Source organism: Pygocentrus nattereri, chromosome 26, assembly GCF_015220715.1.
Source record: "Pygocentrus nattereri isolate fPygNat1 chromosome 26, fPygNat1.pri, whole genome shotgun sequence".
NCBI lineage: Eukaryota > Metazoa > Chordata > Actinopteri > Characiformes > Serrasalmidae > Pygocentrus > Pygocentrus nattereri.
Window position 1 is genome coordinate 22,286,387 of NC_051236.1, and position 19,182 is coordinate 22,305,568.

A 19,182-nucleotide genomic window follows, 5' to 3' on the forward strand; every position below is an offset into this window, starting at 1 on the left:
GTACCAGAGCTCCTTGGGTCAAAGGTCAATGATCGATTTTGTTGTCGTTTCATCTGACTTCTGGACCATATGTTCTGGACACTAGGGGGAAGAGAGGTGCTGAGCTGTCAACTGATCATCATCTGGTGGTGAGTTGGATCAGATGGCAGGGAAGACTGATGGTCAGACCCGGTAGGCCCAAGCGAATAGTGAGGGTGTGCTGGGAACGACTTTCAGAGGCCCCTGTTCGGAATGATTTCAACTGCCACCTCCGGGAGAGCTTTTCTCACGTCCCGGAGGAGGTAGGGGACATGGAGTCTGAATGGACCCTGTTCAAAACCTCCATTGTGGAAGCTGCCAGGCGTAGCTGTGGCCAAAAGCTTGTGGGTGCCTGTCGGGGCGGTAACCCAAGAACCTCCTTGTGGACACCGGTGGTGAGGGAGGCCGTCAAGCTGAAGAAAGAGGCCTTTAGGGACTGGTTGGCCTGAAGGACTCCCGATTCAGCAGATAGGTACCAACAGGCACAAAAGGTGGCAGCTGCAACGGTGGCAGAAGCAAAATCCAGGGCATGGGAGGAGTTTGGTGAGGCCTTGGAAAAAGACTTTCGTTCTGCCTCAAAGAGGTTCTGGACAACTGTCCGGCGACTCAGGAGGGGTCGGGGTGGCTGTGCCCAAGCTGTATTCGGCAAGGGTGGAGAAACTCTGACTTCGAATGAGGATATTGTCGGTCGGTGGAAGGAGCACTTTGAGGAACTTCTTAATCCGGGAGACGTGCCTCCCTCACGGGAGTCAGGGCCAGAGGCTTCTGGGGTGTCAAGTTCCATTTCCCTGGTGGAGGTCACTGAGGTAGTTGGTAAGCTCCTCAGTGGTAAGGCACCGGGGGTGGATGAGATTCGTCCAGAAATGCTTAAGGCTCTGGATATTGTGGGGCTGTCATGGCTAACACGCCATTGCAATATTGCATGGACCTCGGGAACAGTACCCTTGGACTGGCAGACTGGGGTGGTGGTCCCTATTTTTAAAAAGGGGGACCGGAGGGTGTGTGCCAATTATCGGGGGTATCACACTGCTCAGCCTTCCTGGGAAAGTCTATGCAAAGGTGCTGGAAAGGAGACTCCGACCGATAGTTGAACCTCAGATTGAGGAGGAACAATGTGGATTCCGTCCCGGCTGTGGAACAATGGATCAGCTTTTCACCCTCTCACAGATTGTTGAGGGGGCATGGGAGTTTGCCAACCCAGTCTACATGTGTTTTGTGGACTTGGAGAAGGCTTATGACTGTGTTCCTCAAGATATCTTGTGGGACGTCCTCCGGGAGTATGGGGTGCCGGGGCTACTACTCCGGACTATCCAATCTCTGTACTCCCGGAGTGAGAGCTGTATCCGTATACTCGGCATTAAGTCAGACTCTTTCAGGGTCAGCGTTGGACTTCGCCAGGGTTGTGGAAGTTGCGGGGGACAGGGTCATCTGGGATTCTCTACTCTCCCAACTGCTACCGCGACCCTGTTTGGACTAGCGGGCGATGATGATGATGATGATGATGATGAGGATGATGATGTGTTAAGATTTTATCTCGTAGGTCGAAAACATGATGCTTCTTTCGTTTGGGAGTAAAAGGAGGAAGCAGCTTGTAACTTGTGGAGCCGAATACAATTAATGCATTTTGTTTTTTGATATATAATTTAAAAGGTATCTCAGCAAGATTATTAATGTTTAAGCAACCAACCCACGCATACTCAGATATAAAGGATACACCCAGGATACACTCTGGACATGTCGCCAGTCCATCGCAGGGCAGACAGACAGAACTCACACACTAACACCCAGGGGCAATTTAGCATGTCCAATTGGCCTGACTGCATGTCTTTGGACTATGGGAGGAAACCAGAAAACCCGGAGGAAACCCATGCAGACACGGGGAGAACATGCAAACTCCACACAGAGAGGACCCCGATCACCTGGCTGGGGAATCGAACTCAGGCCTTCCTCGTTGTGAGACGACAACGCTACCCACCGTGCCACCATGCCGCCTTTTTTAATGAATGAATTTTTTTAAAAGCTGTAAATGTATATGTGGATACATGGATTGTTCGTATTGTTTATTAGTGACCTCTGCCATGGTTTATGAATAGATATATTATATACAGCCTATGGGTTAGGCCATAGTGTTATTATTATTGCATTTATTTATTTATTTTATGATTTTCTATTTTATGTGAAGTATATAAAAAAATAGGCAACACTGTAATATGTCAGAATATATTACTCATATACGGTTTCTGAGTTGATGTACTATGTGCCAGTGCCCTAAAAATAGTTGACCATATAGTTTATCAAATATTAACTATTTTCGTCAACCTTATTGTGAATACGGACAGTTATAGAATATTAACATTCACAATAAATATAGTACTATGACCTCTAAGAAAACAGAAAAATGTTCAAAAACTTCTTTTTGAAAAAAAAAAAGGTTAATTGTGATGGCACTTTTGGTTGCTGGCAAAGGAGAAAATAATATATTTTTTACTGTAGTCTAGTCATGCCTGGTAAAATATTAAGAAATATAATATTGTACATACTTTGTAAAATAAATTATTTCAATAAAAAAGAACAGAGAATGTATTTTAACTTTAATCATCCTTCCACCATTCCAGACAGAAGAGGTCAACTGTCTACATCAGATCCTACAGTGTCTATTGTTAGTACTAAACAGCATTGTTGTAGAGGGTTGCGATTGATCATTTCAGATAGTGTGACACTTGCTGAGCTCCCTCATTTTTCTTACACAAGCCTCTAAGCACAGCTGCACCTAAGCACACAGCCCTGCTTACCTTAACAGCACACATAATCACAGATTAGCACAACTCCCAACACAGAGCAAATGGCCCATTGCTTAGACAGTGCATTTATAATGCAGGCTAATGCAACAGTCAATTAGCACCTATTATTAATGTTAAAAGCCTCAGCTAAAGGGAGGAAGACAGGAAGGGAGGGAGTTAAGTAAGTAAGAGTAGGAATAACACGAGGCCCTGATATTTGTATAAGTGCAAAGAGTGTTGTTCCCTTCCCACATAAAATTGGTTGTAATATATGAGAATGTATGACTCATATGGTTTCTGAGGTGATGTTTTATGGACATTATCTCAGTTTAAGACCGCTGTAAAGGGGTTAGTGGGTAATACAGGCTGTGTGCCAGTGCCCTAAAAATGCTAAAAAAAAAATCATGTATATTAATTAATTTAGTGGCAACAGTACATCAAAAACAGGCATCAAAAATGAGCTTATGTGTATGTGAGAGTGAGAGGTGTGAGAAAAAAGATATTAGATGTCAGAAAATTAGATGGGCAGGTTCAAGATGATAGAAAGGCAACAGTAACTCAAATAACCACCCAAAATCGCTGAGGAATGTTTCCAACACCATGTTGAAAGTATGCCACAAAGAATTAAGGCAGCTCTGAAGGAAAAAGGGGGTCCAACCTTTTACTAGCAAGGTGTACCTAATAAAGTGGCCTGTGTGTGTGTGTGTGTGTGTTTGCCATAACAGTACAATAGTATAAACTCTTGCCACAGGCATTCAGTAGCTGTGTATTACTGCAGTTTGGCAGGCTTACTGGCAACAGATCACATGACCACACTGACATGAAGGCGGAGGTTCTATCCCTGAACAGCGTGGTCTCTAGAAATTTAGGTCAGATCATTGAAAAAGATCTGAAATAGAAAAAGGACATATCTAAATAACATTTAATCTCTAGGGCACTGAAAGGTGGTTTATGTTTTTTGTTTTAATTCCCTGAGCCATTTCTAATCCCTTGTATGTGTAGTGCATGCATGTTCTTTTCAACAGATGCTTTTATATTGCATTACATTTCAGCTGGATCACCGGTGGTTATCAGATGAGCTAGATCCACAAAGGAAATAGATCCTTCCCCTACTCAAAAATCATAAACTACCAAAAGAGAATGCAGATAATGCAATCTCTCCAAATAATGGGCACTCAGAGAAAGTGGTTTATGTGGCAATGGTTTATGTGAGCACAGGTTCATTGATGCAAAGCACTGCTTTTATGAAGGATCAAAATCTATTTCAGTGCCAAGGGCTTAATAAAAAATAAAAAGTTAACTAAAACTATTATTATCAGAAAATAAAATCAGAACTAAAACTACTAATTCACACACTAATTGATTAATAACAATTATAATTAATAACAATACATTAATTAATAAAGCCAAAATGCACAACAAAAAAAATGAATGAAAATTTCATAACTACAATAAACCTGCTGCAATCACATATAGGTCAGTGTACATCTGTTGTCACCACTGTAATTTACAAGTAACGCACACCAACCAGCAGCACTGCACTGTAGTGGCACTGATTGGTGGTGGGGTGGTGTCATAGTGTGTGTTGTGCTGGTATGTGTGGATCAGATATCACAGTTCTCCTGAAGTTTTTAAACACCTCAGTATTGCTGCTGAACTGGGAATAGTCCACCAACCAAAAATATCCATGGGCAGCATTCTGTGACCACTGATGAAGGACTAGAGAATAACTAACACAAACTGTGTAGCAACAGATGAGCTACTGTCTCTGACTTTACATCTGTAAGATGGACCAACGAGCTAGGTGTGTCTAACAAAACTCTAGCACTACTGCTGTGTCTGATCTACTCATACCAGTGCAGCACACATTAACACCCCACCACCATGTCAGTGTCCCTGCAATGCTGAGAATGATCCACCATCCAAATAAAACCCACCCTATGGTGGTCCTGACCACTGAAGAACAGGGTGAAAGGAGGTTACCAAATTATGCAGAGAAACAGATGGACTACAGTCTGTAATTGTAGAACTACAATGTGCGAAGAATGCAGACTCAGAAAATGTCACATTATAATGTGAGGCTGTGTGTGTAGATTATAACAGACATTTAAATTTTGAACTCCTTACTTCATACATCATGCTTTTGAACTAAAACATTAACTCCAATATTAATATGTTCCACAAACAGTTCTGCCACATAAGTAGTGATCTGAAAAACTATTTGATTTATGATGTGAAATATTTTACTGGAGGCATTATTCAGCCCTCAGATGTAGCATTAAAAGATGTAAGTAACCAACCATCAGCATTACATTTTAAATTATAAATCAAAGATACAGTCATACAGGTTATTAGAAATGTATAGAAAAGATAATAGAAGTCTCTGGAACAGACATCAAGAACTAGGAAATTAATTATTGTGAAGAGAAGGCTGAAAGATTGCTATGATGTTAGAGCTCTCATTTTCCACTTCATCACAGATGTGTGGAGAAGAGGAATGGGTGAAAATCATCACATCAGTCCGTTGGGAGTGAAGAAATACTGTTTCAGTGCCCATTCCTGAATTAGTATACAGGAACTCCTGCTACCTCTTATATTAAGTCAGTGTGACATCACAGGTTAAAAAGGCACAGTGACACAGTCACCAAGTCAACCTAGTCAACACAGTCGAACGGTCAAACTGGACTGCAGTACATAATCAACTGTGTGGGTGCACTTGTTATTTTCATTTACATCATATGGACAAACGTTTTGGCATCCCATTCTAAATCCATAGGCATTAATATGGAGCCGATACCTTCCACTCCTCTGGGTAGCATTCTACAAGATTTTGGAGTGTATCTGTGGGAATTCTCTTGGCAATCGCCAAACCCAGACTCGTCCATCAGACTGCCAGATAGTGAAGAGTGACTCGTCACTCCACAGAATATGTTTCCACTGCTCCAGAATCCAGTGGTGATGTACTTTACACCACTCCATCTGACACTTGGCATTGTGCTTGGTGATGTAAAGCTTATATGCAGCTGCCATCGGCCATGGAAACTCATGCCATGAAGCGCCTGGTGCACAGTTTTTGTGCTGATGTTAATGCCAGAGGAGGTCTGAAACTCTGCAGTTATGGAGTCAGCAGAGCGCTGGAAACTTTGATGCACTATGCGGTGACCCTGCTCTGTAACTTGTGCATGGACTGTCACTTTGCGGCAGAGTTGCTGTGGTTAAAAGTGGTAAGCACTTCCACTTTTCAATAATACCTAATGTCTAGGAGGGAGGAAATTTCACAAACTGACTTGTTGCCACAGTAGCTTCCTATTACAGTACACATTTTAAAAATCTGGTTATTTGAACATCTTTCATAGAACCATGCATGCTCAAAAGAAACCTTGCATGATTAAAAGGCTTGTGTTGTGAAAGAGTTTGGATTGATGGAAAATGTGCTGTAGACGGTTCTACATAAATCTTTTTGAAAAAGTGTAACTATAGAATAACCTTTTTTGAGGGCTATATAGAACAATTTTCAAAAAGGTTCTACATAGAACCATCTACAGCACATTCTTGATCAATGTGAAGAACCCTTTTCACAGAGGTGTGTCCCAATACCTTTGTCCATATAGTGTATATAGAACAATAGAGTGCAAATTCTGAGACCACATTGGACATCTGTGATTTTTCCATTTAAAACAAACAATAGAAAGGTTTACAATTTTGAAAAATATAAGTTATGGCAAGTAAAATAAAAAGACAATATTAAGGAATCTGCACTATATCTAGGTTGTTATTTTAATTCAATTTGTTACATTAACCATATTATCTTCTTTGTATAAAACAAATCAGATCTTTCAGATTTTTTGAGTCTTCTCTTCCATTGAAGCTCATGTTCAGATCTTTCTGATCTGAACAAACTGACCTGATTCCACACAAACTTGTGGAGTCCACTGCTAGATCGAGTGTCATTAAAGCAAAAGGAGATCAAATACAGGGTGTCCCAAAAAATCATTTTGTAGTCTAATAACAGCCAATTCTCCCTCAAATGATCTCAAATTTTAACAAAATGTGTAAAAACTAATCAAGTTTAACTTGTAATATTTTTTTCTTTCAGGTTGAAGAATGGCGTTCACTAGAAATGAAAAGGCATTTTGTGTGTTAAAATATGCTCGAACACAGTCAAACACGAGTGTGCAGCACGCGTTTTGGAGAAAATTCAATAAACATGCACCAACTGGAAAGCAGAGTTGGACATGGCACAAAAAATTCAAAGAGCAAGGCTGTCTGTGACAGGTGATCCAGATGACCACTAGTATCGGAATATATCATTTCTTATTCAAATTTTAATAAATAAATCTTCTATTGTTCAACATGAATATTTAATGTCGTTTTCCTAGGACATGGAGTTACTCAGATATTCACATCTCAAATGATGTCAATTTTTTGGGACACCCTGTACTAAGAAAAATCTGAAATTTGTGATGAAACATCATGTATTCATGTATTCAGTTAGAAAGGAAAAATCTGGAGGTGCCAATCAGACGATCAAAGCAGCTCTCCTCACTCAGGTTTCTCTTTTGTTGAAAAAAGATTCAAATAAAACAGAAACCCTTCATTTATCCTGCAGTGAATATGCTACAGATGCCTAAAAAATGTGCATTCAATTATCCACTACTGCCTTGTGTTGAGTACTTGCATACTCAATTGCATTAGTAGATGAATCACAAACCAAATAAGGGTAAAAAGTTCATAATGGCACACATGGTAGGTTTTTTTCACATTTTTGGAACAAGACTGAAGAAAAGAAATGACAAAGTGGAGTAAGAATTTCTTCTAAGAAAATAAATCCTTAGATGGATACAGAAGTCATGAATCAGGGCATGTTTCCCACGAGTAGACTCTCTGTGCTCTTCAAATTTGCACAGCTAAAGCTAATCACACATGTATAACCCAAGTCACAGTGGTCCAGCATGTTAATGGCAAGAAAAAGAAGAAGGAGCAGAAAAAAATAAAAACAATTCTAGCCAAAGTTGAAATCAGCAAGGTAGAATACAGCAAAAGAGGCTTTTGGTTTCTCTGGAGACAGGAAAGTGATGTTACAACAAGAGCTATATTTTCCTATACATCTTAAGCACATGCTGATGGAAATACAGTGTTATGTTACTTTGCACATACTATAGAAACACAAACAGTGTCATATAGTCTTTTTGTGTTGGCCCTTCACTCTCCTGAAACTAAATGGAAAAAGCACAGTAATTTCAAGCATTCTGTCTCAAGAGTAACCAAAAAAAACCCTTCAAAAATTAGGTTTAAATGCAGTAGCAAATGTGGACTAGAATGGGTTTATTCAAATACTGTAATTTTCTGTCATACTGTAATAATTGAGAGTGCTCAATATAAGTTTGATGGTGCAAAAACAAAGCATTGTTGACACACGGGCTTTCTGATTGGTGAGGCGTGTCACAATCCACTATAAAAATGCTGTTTTCACTTTCCAACCTGTAACCACAAACCCCACAGCTCTTCTTGTTGGATTACAGATTCAAGAGGGTTTTAAAAGGCCAAATGCATAATACATACCATATGCTGCTGGAAGGAAATGTGAGAGTCAGTGCTTCTATAGGTCACATGTCTAACCACAAAGCAAAATCAATAGCATTTTTTATGATACTCATGTACAGTATCTGAAAATGCCAGCTTATTGCTGTCAGGCCTGTGCTGACCTGATCTAAGTGTTGTGTAAATGTTATTTAGGACCCTGTCTCCCATCACAAGTTGAGAACAGTCCACCAACTAAACATATCCAAACATGGGTGGTGCTGTGGTCAGAAACTAAGCACTAATGAACAGATAGAAGTTGACTTATACAAACTGTGTAGGGAAATGGAAAACGTTACTGTTCCTAAGCACACACCTACAGGTGTATCAACAGAGTACATCAGAGTACTCTTATTTATTTTCATTCAATTTATAGCATCATGAAAAAAGCAGAAACATATAACTAACAGAGAATTACACTAAAGCCTCAACATTGAAATAGCTAATATTTGCCTTTATTGCATTTATTTGCCTTGCTTTCAGTTCTTAAATAAATCTAAAGGGATTTTTTGTTTTACCTCCAAGAACTGTTACTGAGGTCTGGTGTCTAGTGGTGGTTAGTATATTGTTCTGAACACACCAACAGCTTCTTTTCATTTGATTTGCAAATTTTCTATTTCTCAGCAACCTTCACAGTGGAAGGATGGACAGAAACAGCTGTGGATTTTGTCAGCGCTGAAGCGTGAAACTTGATTTTCTCTCATCTCCCATCATTTTTAGCTCCAGAGTCAAAAATGGCTGTTTTTCCTTAGTTTTCTTTACGTACATGAAATCTAATCTTGTCCAAAAGATATCCTGAAAAATAACCAAGTTTCCGGTAAAAGGTAAAGGTAAAGTAAAAGATGACTTTGCACAGTACTGTAGATGTGCCTAATAAAGCGGACAGCAAGTATACATAATTCCAAAACAACCATCTTTGTTTATAAAAAACTAATACTATTACTTCAAGTAACATTAAACAATCATCTACACCCAAAGAAACAGCTAAAAGGGGGCACTGGGTCACTCATGTTGCTTTTGGGTTCTGTACCAGTGGTTCAGTGAATAAGAGCTCTAAAGGATTTGGTGGTTGATGGCTCTTGAGGGACACAAAGAGATGTTGATAAAGTCCCTCAACACAGCAGGCTTAAAACATCTCTGCCTTTTCTTTAGCCCCTGTTGTTGTGGCCTTAAGCAAGGCACTTAACCTCATGTTACCCCAAGAGGCCTAAAGGTACAGTGGCTTAAAAAGGCACTGGCTGCTCCATGGCCCTTCCATGCATGAACAGTGACGGATGGTTAAAACACAACAGCTTGTGCTCTCTAACAGGTCAGGACTCAGCTTTTGTCCTACAGATATTGCCTGTCTGTAATTTGCTCATCAATACCCCATTGCCCCACTTCCTTACCAGCAGCACACTGTTCCTCATCGGCGCCATTTTCACAATCTGTCTCTCCGTCACAGCGCCAGGACAGTGACACACACTTGTTTGTACTTCCACCACAGTCAAACTTCTCAGGGGGACAGGTTTGCCGACCTGGAAGAGGAAGGGAAAAAAAGCCACAAACATCTTAATAAAGGTTAAGCACTACATTCCAAAGCTAAGCTAATAAAGGTTCACATGCTGACTGACTACTCACTGTGCTGCAGGGTTTTTATTAATACATTTTTACTTGAGCTCCAAAATGTGCAATGCAATTCTGTATCAACAGGCTGCCTGCCAACCTATCAAAAAACAGACCACTGGCAGAGGTTTGATCATTAGATCACAGAAGATTTAAGAAATCATCTCCATCAATTATACATCTCAGAGTCCTCCTGACTGGAATTACAACTCTACAGTGCCATCCTGGCACCTTGCATTTTCAGATTTTTATTTCTCAGACTCTCAGACTTTTTTTCCTTTATAGGTTCCTTGACAGGGAAACATTTCCTATTCAGACCTACAGAACAGAGCTGCAATCCAAGCATATCTGGAGTTATCTTTAAGCATGGGTGGTACATCTCGTTCTGTGTATTCTTTTAATATAGCTTTCTCTAAGGAAATGTGGAAAAGAAGCTGGTGAATCACATTTGAGATATCTCAACATCAGCAGAAAGTCATTCTGGCTCTGCAAATGGACTTACAGCCCTCATCTCCAGAAGCTATATTGGACTTGAACTGTAGTGTGGGACTGAATATAGTAGGAGCCCCACACCTGCACTGAGAAAAAGCAGGGTTATAAAGGAGGCCTGTAAAAAGTCACAGAGTGATTTTCAATGAGCGTGCGTTTAAATGAGCAGAATGGCCCATTGTGGGTGGCTGTCTGTCTGACTGATGGAGAATAGCATGGCCCCCTGGGTAACGCTGTCCTTCTTATCTCATCTTCTTCCTCCATTTTTCACATTCCCCATCTAAAGACTATTCAGTTCTTCATACTGACTACAACCATTGTTATACAAAAAACTTGCAGTTTCTTTCATTTTTAAATTTGTGATGCAATTAATGCAACATTTGATTAGACCAGTCAGTAATATGATGGTACTGCTACAAACAGCAGCCTCATTTTATCTGGATGAAAAACAGCCCTCTACTGCTTAACTACAGATGCTCTAATTATAGTGAAGCTCAAATGATTGACAGTAAATGTTAGGTTTAAGTTTTGGATCAAAGTTAGGCTTAGGGTTAGAGTGAGTGGTTAGACATAGCGGTGAGGAAAAGTTAACATGAATTTACAACATAATTAAATGAAAGTAAATAAATGACTAATACAATGATAAGCATGTGCAAAGCCTATAGAACACAATCTAAGAACCAAAAGGCTACTTTGGATTGCTTCCACAGAAGAACAATTTTTAGTCCACAAAAAACCTTTCAATGAATAGCTCTTGCAAGCATGATGAACCTTTTTAAAGTTCAGGTAATATTCACATCATGTAAAGTTTCAATACCAACAGAATGTAAATAATGTAAAGGTTCTATGTCAGTAAAACCAGCAATGCAAGTCCAGCCACTGAAACAATCAGGCCAAAACTGTTCAGAAATGGCTAAGTGTCAAATTCAAACTCATCATTGGAATGGTACTGAAAACGAGAAACCTAGATCAAAAATGACATTTTTTCCTTCACTCTCTTGTGTCTGTCTCTTGTTCAACTGTCACACAGTTGAAATGGCAAAAAAAAAAAAAAAAAACACACACAAATGCCAGCCATTCAAAGTGCAAGTATAACTAAATAACAAAGGAATTTATTCACTTGAATGATCAACTATTCTTTATTGTTGAGGATGTTGGCATATTATGTAGCCTATATACTATAAAAAAAATCTGAACGTATTTAATGTATGTGTTATCATTAATTTTCAGTTCATATTTGTCCTACTAAAAGATTTTACCAATAACAAAAGTGCATTTCCTTTATTACATTGTAGCTTAATGTTTAGCAAGTTAAATAATTAAATAATTATATAATTATTTATAATTAAATAATTATAATTAAATAAGTAAATAATTCCTGCATTTGCGAATCTGAGAGCACATATGGGCACTGGGCACAGAAGTCTACATAGGTGTCTGCCAACATACACCTAGTTGAGATACTGGAGGTGTGCATGTTGTTGCCTACAGAGGTGTGCATGTTGTTGTACACTATAACAACATCTACTCTACCTACTGAGAGTTTTAAAATTCTCCCACAACATGGCCCTATCACAATCAACCATGCAGTAAGACTTGGACCCTCCAGCAAGCACCTCACTGCTCTATGTGACAGATGGATAACGGAGGTTAGCACATGTAATTGGAAAAAAGAGACGCCTCTGGTGCTAGAGAGGACGGAGTTCAGTGCTGAATGAAAAGGGGGCGGCTGGCAATTGTGAAAGGGATGCAGTCTGAAACAGCCTTAGTCTATCTTACAAAGCAAGCTGGTTTTGCTTATGCCATCTATAATTCTTCACTTGAAAAATGCCTTGAAATCACAAATGACAAAGCAATGAAAGTCTTTGGCAAACAATGAGGAATTCTTCTGTGGCTCAGAGAGGAGAGATACTGGTATCATTTTGAACATCTTTACAGATCATTTCACATGGAAAGCATCATGCAGAATAAAGGTTTGTGAATAGGAGCAGTGTGCCCGCACTAGCTGAAATCTTTTCCAGCACCCAGTGAAACTCATTCTGTCTTCAGCTCAATTCCTCCTCAGGGAACAAAGTTATGAGAAGACCAGCAAGAGGGGGAGGTTATTAGATTATCATATTTATCTAACAATACAAATCACCATCATCTGGGTACTGATGGAATGTGGTTAATAGCAGCAGGGAAATGAAATTTCAGAGACGCACATGGATAAGCCCAAAAAAAATCATTAATTCCTGGAAAAAACCAAGACCATATTACGGAGACGACTTTAACAAGTTACATTTAAGAGATGGATTTCACAGCTACAAATCATACGTGGGTGGGTAAGTGCATTACAGTACCATATATGGTATGATGGCATTCCATCTCTTGCATGCACATATACACAATTTCATAACAAGGTTTACTATGATTATTTGCAGCACATGTCAAGCAACTAACTAAATGTAGCAGCTCGAAGAAAAATCTTTAAAATGCCACAGTAAGCACCTTTAAAGTCACAATCATACACCACCTGACCGGCCATTATTTTCACCACTGAAGCTTTCAGCTAGCACTTACATGACCACTAAAGCCTACAATATAAAAGATATACTTGCCATAGTTACTGTTAATAAAGACCCAACAAAGGAGGAACGTTGTGCAGTTTTGTTAATTCCTATTTAGTGCTTTAGGGCGTTTTCACACCTGAAAGTCTGGACCAAGTTCTGAACCAAGGCTCATGTTTTTGTTGCAATGTATACATTTGATCCAATTAGTTTTGGTTTCACACCGCAATTCAACATGCGCGCCAAAGAACTTTGCATGACAAACCTACACCCTGTAGTTATCACATCCATGCGCTGCATTACTCAACACCGTGTGTTATCGTGACTCAGTTTGCTCTCCCAATTCTATTTCTTCGCCTACTGTTCAGTGGGTGACGACAGCCTGCCTTGACTTCCTGTAGTTGGTCTGAAAAAGTGAATCCACATTTCAGGTGAACTGACCCATGGTTCAGTTTGATATGGACCGAGACCACCTCTTTCGTTCGGACGAAAAAATTTGAACCTTTGGTCCAGACTGTCGTCTGAGGTGCCTTTTACACCTACTACTATGCTTCACGCCAAAAAGCAAAGTCCGAAGGTCGAGACCAATGAAGGTATGTGAGAAAAAAAAACGCTAAAGCAGCATGTCCTGCTCTAATTGGAAGAGGAGCTCTTAAAGCTGCTGAGAAGTTAAGTTTAGGTAGTCCTTGTGAAGGTCAGTGCCTTGTAGAAACCAAAGCTGATTCTTGCAACACAGCCTGGCAGACAGACTGAGATGTATCGATGCACTTATTGACAAGTTCCTGGAAGGCTTTTCTGATTCAATGATCCAACCCAAATAAGCCAAGGCAGGGCTAGTAGGAACCTTTAGCTAGTTCCTTATGGAAGGCGAAAGTGGTTGCAACACCTGAACAGCACAAATCTATATTCTTGCCTTCTGTTTCTCAGCATAGTCACACATGTGCACACAGGAGACAACAGACCATCATCCTGGCCAATACTCGGAGCTGATATTTATAATTTTTCCAATAGTTGGAACTGGCATTTTAACTTCCTTCCTTGCCAATAAACAGGCTTTTACATGATAAATGTGCATCTCTAATGTAACCATGACTGAAAAAACACTTCTGGTTCTTCTGGATCAATGCCCCAGCCACAGCCTTAGTAGACTGCTCAAAATAAGTATGATGTGCAATAACAAGCTGCAAAAGAAAAAAATGTAAAAATTATTTGGCAAAAATATCCTTGACTATTTAGTGAAGTCTGTGTTGGTGGATTTATACAATACTTTATAATAAAAGCCTGTTTATTTGTTTTAAACTTTACAAAATAATTATAAAAAAGTAGCCTGTGCAAAAAATTATACATTTTATAGTTTTTTCCCAATATGAAAATCTTAGCAAATTAATTAAAACTATATATACTATATATACCCTATATAAATTTGTTCCTTGTAGAAGATGTATTAACTTAGAAAATCAACAAAACACTCATTTGGTTTCAGTTATCTACCTCCTTAACGATCAGTACTGCTATAAGCTCTGAAATATACACATGCGCACGCCCGAAGGAGACCCCTCTTATTTATTATTTTTATTATTTACTTCAGTGGGCTTCCCTTATTACACATCAAGTGTGTGGAGCACTGTAAGGGATAAATATTTTATTTGCTTTTGACATCAGTCTGTGTAAACTGGAAGCAAACAAACAGAGAGGCCAATAAAGAGGCCATACCTTTAGTACTGTACATAGGCCTGTACAACAGGGCACAGTGGGGAATCAGCAACATCAACTGTTTGTGTTGCTGTATTGATTCCGACACTTATTCCATTGAACTAAGACTCATGGTCTATTTCCCAATTGTCAGCAGGACTTTATTTCAGTGCAACAGCGAAGGACTGGACAGTAAATGTGTCCATCTAATTTCATTCTGTATGCTGCAATCACTCTATCCAGAAACCTCACACCCAGATCCCATTAGTAAAAATGAAGGGTTGTTTCTGATATTCTGGCCATGTCCCTGTAGTGGGGCTGGGCTACGATAAGAAGGGACGCATGTATAATATGCTAATGTGCTTTTGATTAAGTACCTCCCTAATGTTGCTCTGCTGAGATAGGGGGAGGAAGAGAGAGACATAGCTTAACATGTCTAACATGGTGCAGGCTCCCAACTCCACATGCACTGGTAAGCTAACGGGTAATGCTGGCAGTGACTGATTGTGCCCCTACCCTGGCAGACTTCTATGATAATGAATCTGAGCGTAGATTCCTGAATGTTTGGAAAAACAATGAGGGGAACTAATAGCAGGTGTTATTAATCCCTGTCATTGCTGAAGAATATGTGTAGAAAATATGTAATCATTATATGCACCTATTCTAAAGGGAGCCTATGCTGGTGCTACAACACAGACTTCCACATATAGTCACAAAGCTGGAGCACAGACTCTCTGTGGTGTTTCAATTAAACCCAACTCAGGAAATCAATGTACAGTCTATGCTGTTTGGCTGGGTTGAGGGGGATTATTCAGCTGTCTTACTTACACGGTTTTGCAGCACCACACTGATGAAAAGCTTGAAGTCTGAACTGACTAAACACACAGGGACTTTGAGCTTGGAATTTTTTTCAGCAATCGGTAGACCGATAATCTCCAGGAACAATTTAGAATTCAGTCGATAGCCGGCATTGCTCAAAAGGTAAAACACCCAAATGAATGAACCAGTTGATCATTTATGGACTTTTCTGACCCAGCACGTTGAGCCGAGCAGTTTGACTAACAGTAAGTCATTATTTATGCTGGGAATAATGTGACGGTAATAAATCGATAAGAGGTGGTGAAATTACAACTAATAAATGGCCTCGGGAAAGAGACAAATGTGCTGTGTGAATGCTCCTCTCTGAGCGAAATAAACTTTTAATCACAAAGGAAAACCTGCTCAGTAAAACAAGAGAAGAGACATCCCATTTATATCAATAAAACCCTATGTGCCTCTATTATTCACCACTGCTGGAGACTTTAACATTTAACCTATTAGGGCACAAATTTCAGAGAATCTCTGCGAGAGAGAGAGAGAGAGAGAGAGAGAGAGAGAGAGAGAGAGAGAGAGAGAGAGAGAGAGAGAGAGAGAAAGAGATGAGCAGAGGATAGGGAATTGGGAAGGAATAAAAGGAAGTAAGAATGAGATGTCAGATTAAGGTGCAAAAGAAAACAAAGGGTGATTGAAGGGAAAAGCATTTTAACATGTCGGCACAACAGTCTCTAGTCAATTTAATCACAATGTAGTCTACAGATATTGACCAAGTAATGACCAAGAGAGAACACAGTCATGGAGAGAAAGAACCCTGAACAAAGAGGGTGGCAGGATGTAAAAGTGAAAGACCACAAGATAGGAAGGTAGGATAAAAGATGATATAAAGGTGCATTTCTTTAAAACACACTTGATAAACCATGCCATGGAATAACACTTCCTATTTATTCATTTGTCTGTCTGATTCATTAGACAAAAGACACTGTAATACAGTGCATGCTTTCAGCTCAGAATGAGCGCCCCTTAGCATACGAAAAGCATGTCTGCGCTGTGACGTGAAAATAAGACAGGCAGCATTAATAAAATAAAAGGCAAGAGTGGTTTTCATATAACCGGGGACGGAGTGTGCAGCAGTTATATTTTTATTGCCCACATTTTGACTGCTGGTGATTTGTTAAATATCATAACCTCAGGTTTTTTTTCATTCACAGAAGCAATGGAGAAGGGTGAGAGAGCTCTCTGCAGTGGGGAAAATGAGAACAAAGAGGCTGGAAAGGGATGTGTGGAGTGTGCTGTCGCGTGTGCACACCCTGGGAGGTGAAGAGCAGTTAAAGTGGGTCACGTGACACCCGAGTGTGTATTATTGGACATGCTGATGCAACACAAACGCCACACACAAGCATTGGTCAGATTTACAGCTTCATTAGCCTTTGCTAAGAGACAGAAAGAGAGAGAGACAGACAGAGACAGAGAGAGGTCAAATTCGGGTCATAAGGAGAGATAGAGGACAGTAGGATTTAGAGGCAGATTTGAAGCTGGGAGGTATTGGACAGGCACCTGAGGGAATAGCCTACTAACACACATACTATGCACACCACTCGCATGTCAACATGCGGACAAATAAGCCCCTTGCGGCCCCGCATCCACGTCTGCCCTAGTGTACACGTGAGCACAAAATTCGTGTTCTCGTCTGGAGCTCACACATAAGAGGAATCCTATAGGCTCTAATCAATGTACTCAGGCTTGCTTTAATTACCCATTCTCTAGCGCTCTCACTGCTCTCCACAGACCTGCCATTCTGAAGGGAATCTTAATGATGAGAAATAGGATTACTGCCAAAGAGAACCAGAAAGATTAAAACCCAAAGCCCTAGTCTGGAACTGATAAAACAGCACAATGGATTTAGTTTTACTATAAGCATGATCAACATGTACACTGTAAAAAAATCTGTGATAAAAAGTGAGAATGATATGTGCAGAGAATGTATGATCATGTGGTAAAAAGACTGGCAGTAGGGGTGCCAGAGAAACCCATTAATTAACAGTAAAAGTATGTTTTCTTAATCCATCCATTTTCTAAGCCGCTTCTCCATCACATGTGTATTACTGGTCATTCTGATGCAACACAAACGCCGCACACCAGCAATGGTCAGATTATAATTCTCAGACATTTACATTAAAATAAATAAAAGAGGTATTGACCATTAAATTCTACATTACATTTGACAGTGAATTTTTATTGTACTAAAGTAGCACCAGAAGCTGGTCTACATTTGCAGCGATTTCCTTCTAATTGAGGCTTCCAGAAAAAAAAAAAAAAAAAAAAAAAACACAAAAAACTAGCACACTGGCCAAAAGAAAATCAATAATTTATAGCAAAATATTGCTTCATAAAGTAAATTATTTATTATTTTATTTAAGTCCTACATCAAAAAAAGTTGAATGCATAAAAACTGCTTTTGTTTATCTTTGTGCCACAAGCTACTTTTCAAAAACAGAAATATGATTAAGCACCATTAATCAAACATTATTCAAAGTATTAAGCAGCCTTTAGTATTTATTATACAAATTATGTTGCATGTAAGCTGTGAAAATATTCTAAACTCACTACAGAAGTCTGAAATCTAACTGTGACCTCTTGTATACAGCAGCAGAGTCAAACTGATAAAGAATGCTGACCTTTTTTTCCCTCTTGTGAAAATTGCCAAAGTTCATGCCACATTAATCAAACAGTCATGATTTGCAAGTCTAACAACTTCACTTCGATTGCATGCCACTGTCCCTCATGTTCTGTTTATAAACACAAATCCATTCCTCATTAAATCCCTCTAGAGTCACCCCTCTCAAATGGATCAAGCAATATGGGCCAGTCCCTTAAGGCTAATTCTCCCTCTCTACATCAAAGCGCTGTACTAAACGTTGCCGTGTTCTCTACTGGGCAATTCTCAGTCACTTGACACTCGGACTCTGTTCTTTCCCTTCTTTTTCTGCCAAGGGCCGTTTCTTAAGAGAACAAATCTTCCACTTTGATGTCAAAAGGGCAGCTCCCTTTAAGTCTGAAGTGGATCAAAACCTCATTCTAAAAGTCCGTAGCCTAAGGAGTCCTATGTTTATTGATGTCTGCATCTGGAAATCTAATTTATGAAGGCACATGTTCAACTTATATCTGTTTATTGGACATGTCTTAGAGGGTAGCGGATGGGAAATGTATCATGGTCACCAAAAATAGTGAGTCACACTCTTCAGAACAATGCTCAGCCATTTATGTCTCCTACTGTACATGTGTAAAGATAGACCAAGCATGGCATCATTAATACAGAACAAAAAGCGCTAGATGGAGGAAGAATACCCATACTATAAAAACTGGGGCAGTGTGTCACATGAGTGAGCAGGGAACATGGTTATTTATGCTAAATCAGAGCATGAACTAAAATAGTTCAACACTGAAGTCAGATTTTGTGAATGGCACACAAGCTGAGGACTCAGGAAATGTAAGTGTATGTGAGTCTATGTGAGTGTGAACGTGTGAAAAACTATGTCTGTGTCTATGCAATGTACGTAACGCTCTTCAAAGCCACCTAATCTTATCAGGATTATGTATATTTGGTATGAATTAATGAAAACAAGTGCATCCTTTGTAGGCAGTAATCTACTGCA

General features: G+C 39.6%; 1 protein-coding gene across 4 annotated transcripts in view; it reads right to left on the reverse strand.

Annotated features, from left to right (window-relative positions):
- lrp8 (low density lipoprotein receptor-related protein 8, apolipoprotein e receptor) overlaps positions 1-19,182 on the reverse strand; it is a 162,299-nt gene that overhangs the window by 61,245 nt on the left and 81,872 nt on the right. For all 4 annotated transcript variants that reach the window (XM_037534911.1, XM_037534909.1, XM_037534910.1 and 1 more), the window contains exon 4: positions 9,767-9,895. In XM_037534911.1, the coding sequence (XP_037390808.1) occupies positions 9,767-9,895 (129 nt within the window). The remainder of the gene's footprint in view (positions 1-9,766; positions 9,896-19,182) is intronic.